This window comes from Penaeus chinensis, chromosome 34, assembly GCF_019202785.1.
Source record: "Penaeus chinensis breed Huanghai No. 1 chromosome 34, ASM1920278v2, whole genome shotgun sequence".
NCBI lineage: Eukaryota > Metazoa > Arthropoda > Malacostraca > Decapoda > Penaeidae > Penaeus > Penaeus chinensis.
The window spans coordinates 745,527-748,026 of record NC_061852.1 but is presented as its reverse complement, the minus strand read 5'-3'; the positions used below and the strand labels follow the sequence as shown (position 1 = coordinate 748,026).

Sequence of the window (2,500 nt, the reverse complement as noted above, 5' to 3'; positions counted from 1 at the left end):
ATGGCGTCACGGCGGTGTCTTCTGTTTCCCCTCCTCTTCTTCTCTCTCCTTCCCTCCCTACTTCTTTCGCCTCCTCTCGTCTCCTTCTTTTCTGTCTTCTTTCCTCCTCCTATCTCCCTCTCCTCTCCTCCTCTTCTTCCTTTCTCTTTCTCCAAAAAATAAGATTTCTTCCTCTTCCTCTCTTCCCCTCCATCTCTCACCTTTCCTCACCTCCACCATTCCTCCTCCCCCCCTCTCCTCCTCCTTTCTCCCTCTCCCCGAGCGAAGAAGACTAAGACGCAAGGAAGAGAGAAACAGACATGAACAATAAAAAAGACAATCTCAGCCACCCTCCCTCTTCTCCCCCGCAGAGCACACTCGTGAGGGCGAAGAGGCACCAGGAGGAGGCGGAGGCGGAGTTCCGGCAGAAGCAGGAGAAGATGAAGAACGAGCTCAATGCGGAGGTGAGGCTGGTGGGGTGGGGGTGTGTGTGTGGGGGGGGGATAGGGGAACTATTACTTTGTTGTTTTTTTGTTTTTGTTTTAGATACGAAGGTGTATATGTATATATGTATATGCAGGTGAGCACGAGAGAAGCACGAAAGGACGTCATACACTCCCCTCCCCCCCCATCTCCACCCCTACCCACACCTTTCCAAACACGCACGCACATACACACACATATACGCACAGAACCTCTCCCCCCACAACTCACACAACCGAAGACACAACCCCCCCCCCCAGGATCATCCAGCCCTGAAAGCACCCCCCCCCCCCTTGCCACGTGCATACCACCTGCTCCCGATCATCCTTGCGAGGTCAGGTTCATGGACGAGATTTTAAGCCCCTTCATTATAGATGTTTTTTTCCCTCTCGGCTTCGTATGTTTTGGTGGTAAAGTAGTTAAGTTTTATCTATTTACGTTATTTACTTTTAAGATAGAATATATATATATATATATATATATATATATATATATATTTGTACATGTATATCCCTCCCATCTTACTACTCATGTCAATTACCCTTTCTCCCTCGCTCTCCCTCCCTCCCTCCCTTCCTCCCTCTTTCCTTCTTTCTTACTCATCTCACTCACCCTCCCTCCCTCCCTCCCTCCCTTCCTACCTTCCTCCCTTCCTCCCTCCTTTCTTCCTTCCTACTCATCTCACTCACCCTCACTCCCTCCCTCTCTCCCTCATCCTCCCTCCCTCCCTCCCTCCCTTCCTCCCTCCCCCCCTCCTCCCTCCCTACCCATCTCACTCACCCTCCAATCTCACTCTCATCCTTCGCAGTGGGAGGACAAACTTCGCTCCGAATGCTCGAGGCTCAAGGGCGAGCTGGACGGCCTCCACGCCGAGGAGAAGCACCTTGCGGTCGAGTCGATGAAGGTGCAGAAGGAGCAGGAGATCCGGGCGCTGAAGCAGTCGTGGGAGCTTCGTCAGGAGGAAATGACCAAAGAAGTGAGGGCGAGGGACCCGGATTTCGTATTTCGTTGAATTATTTTCTTTTCATTTCTAGTTTTGAGTTTTGAGTATTGTCATTTTTTTTAAAGATTTTTTTTTTATATGATTGATTTATGATGAGAAATAGAGATGGCCTTTTCTTATTTATTAGTGACTATTATTATTATTGTTATAATAATAGTAATACTGAATGTCACACATAAGTATATACACATACATGCACATAGTCACACACACACACACACACACACACACACACACACACACACACACACACACACACACACACACACACACACACACACACACACACATATATATATATATATATATATTTATACATATACATACTCACATATGTATATCTATCTATCTATCTATCTATCTATCAACATATATATGCATATGAATATATATTTATACATAGATAGATAGCCAGATAGGTAGGTAGATTGATGGATAGATAGACAGATGGAGACACGCACAGACAGACAGATAAATAGTAAGATTATAACAACACCCATAGCCATTAGATCCAAATACTGACAAATCACCCCTTCACCACCTCTCCCCTCCCCTTTCCCCCCTTCCCCCCTCCCCACACACACACTAAACTACATTTCTCCCCTCGCTTTCTCCCCCCCCCACCAAAGATTTCGACGCTGAAGGACAGTTTGACGGAGAAAGACGCCTATTACCACAAGGAGATGGAGAACATGAGAACCATTGCCGATCGCGACATCTGGGAGCTCCGCCGCAAGTATCAGAAACTGGACGAGAAATCCTGGTCGCAGATGGAGACTTTGCAGGAGAAGCATAGGGAGGAAATGGGTGAGAGAATTGGGGGTTTGTGGGTTGAGGGGTTGAGGGGTGGGTTGGTGGGTTAATGGGTGGGTTGGTGGGTTAAAGGGTGGGTGGGCTAATGGTTGGGGGGGTTAAAGGGTGGGTTGGTGGGTTAATGGGTGGGTTGGTGGGTTAATGGGTGGGTGGGTTAATGGATGGGTTGAGGGGTTAAGGGGTGGGTAGTTGGGTTAAGGGGTGGGTTAATGGGTTAATGGG

At 47.9% G+C, this 2,500-nt stretch overlaps 1 protein-coding gene across 1 annotated transcript in view; it reads left to right on the top strand.

Moving 5' to 3' along the window:
- The window catches only part of LOC125043468 (nascent polypeptide-associated complex subunit alpha, muscle-specific form-like), a 52,831-nt gene that overhangs the window by 37,103 nt on the left and 13,228 nt on the right, over positions 1-2,500 (top strand). The window contains exons 9-11 of the mRNA XM_047639558.1: positions 351-443; positions 1,271-1,438; positions 2,095-2,272. Of these exons, the coding sequence (XP_047495514.1) occupies positions 351-443; positions 1,271-1,438; positions 2,095-2,272 (439 nt within the window). The remainder of the gene's footprint in view (positions 1-350; positions 444-1,270; positions 1,439-2,094; positions 2,273-2,500) is intronic.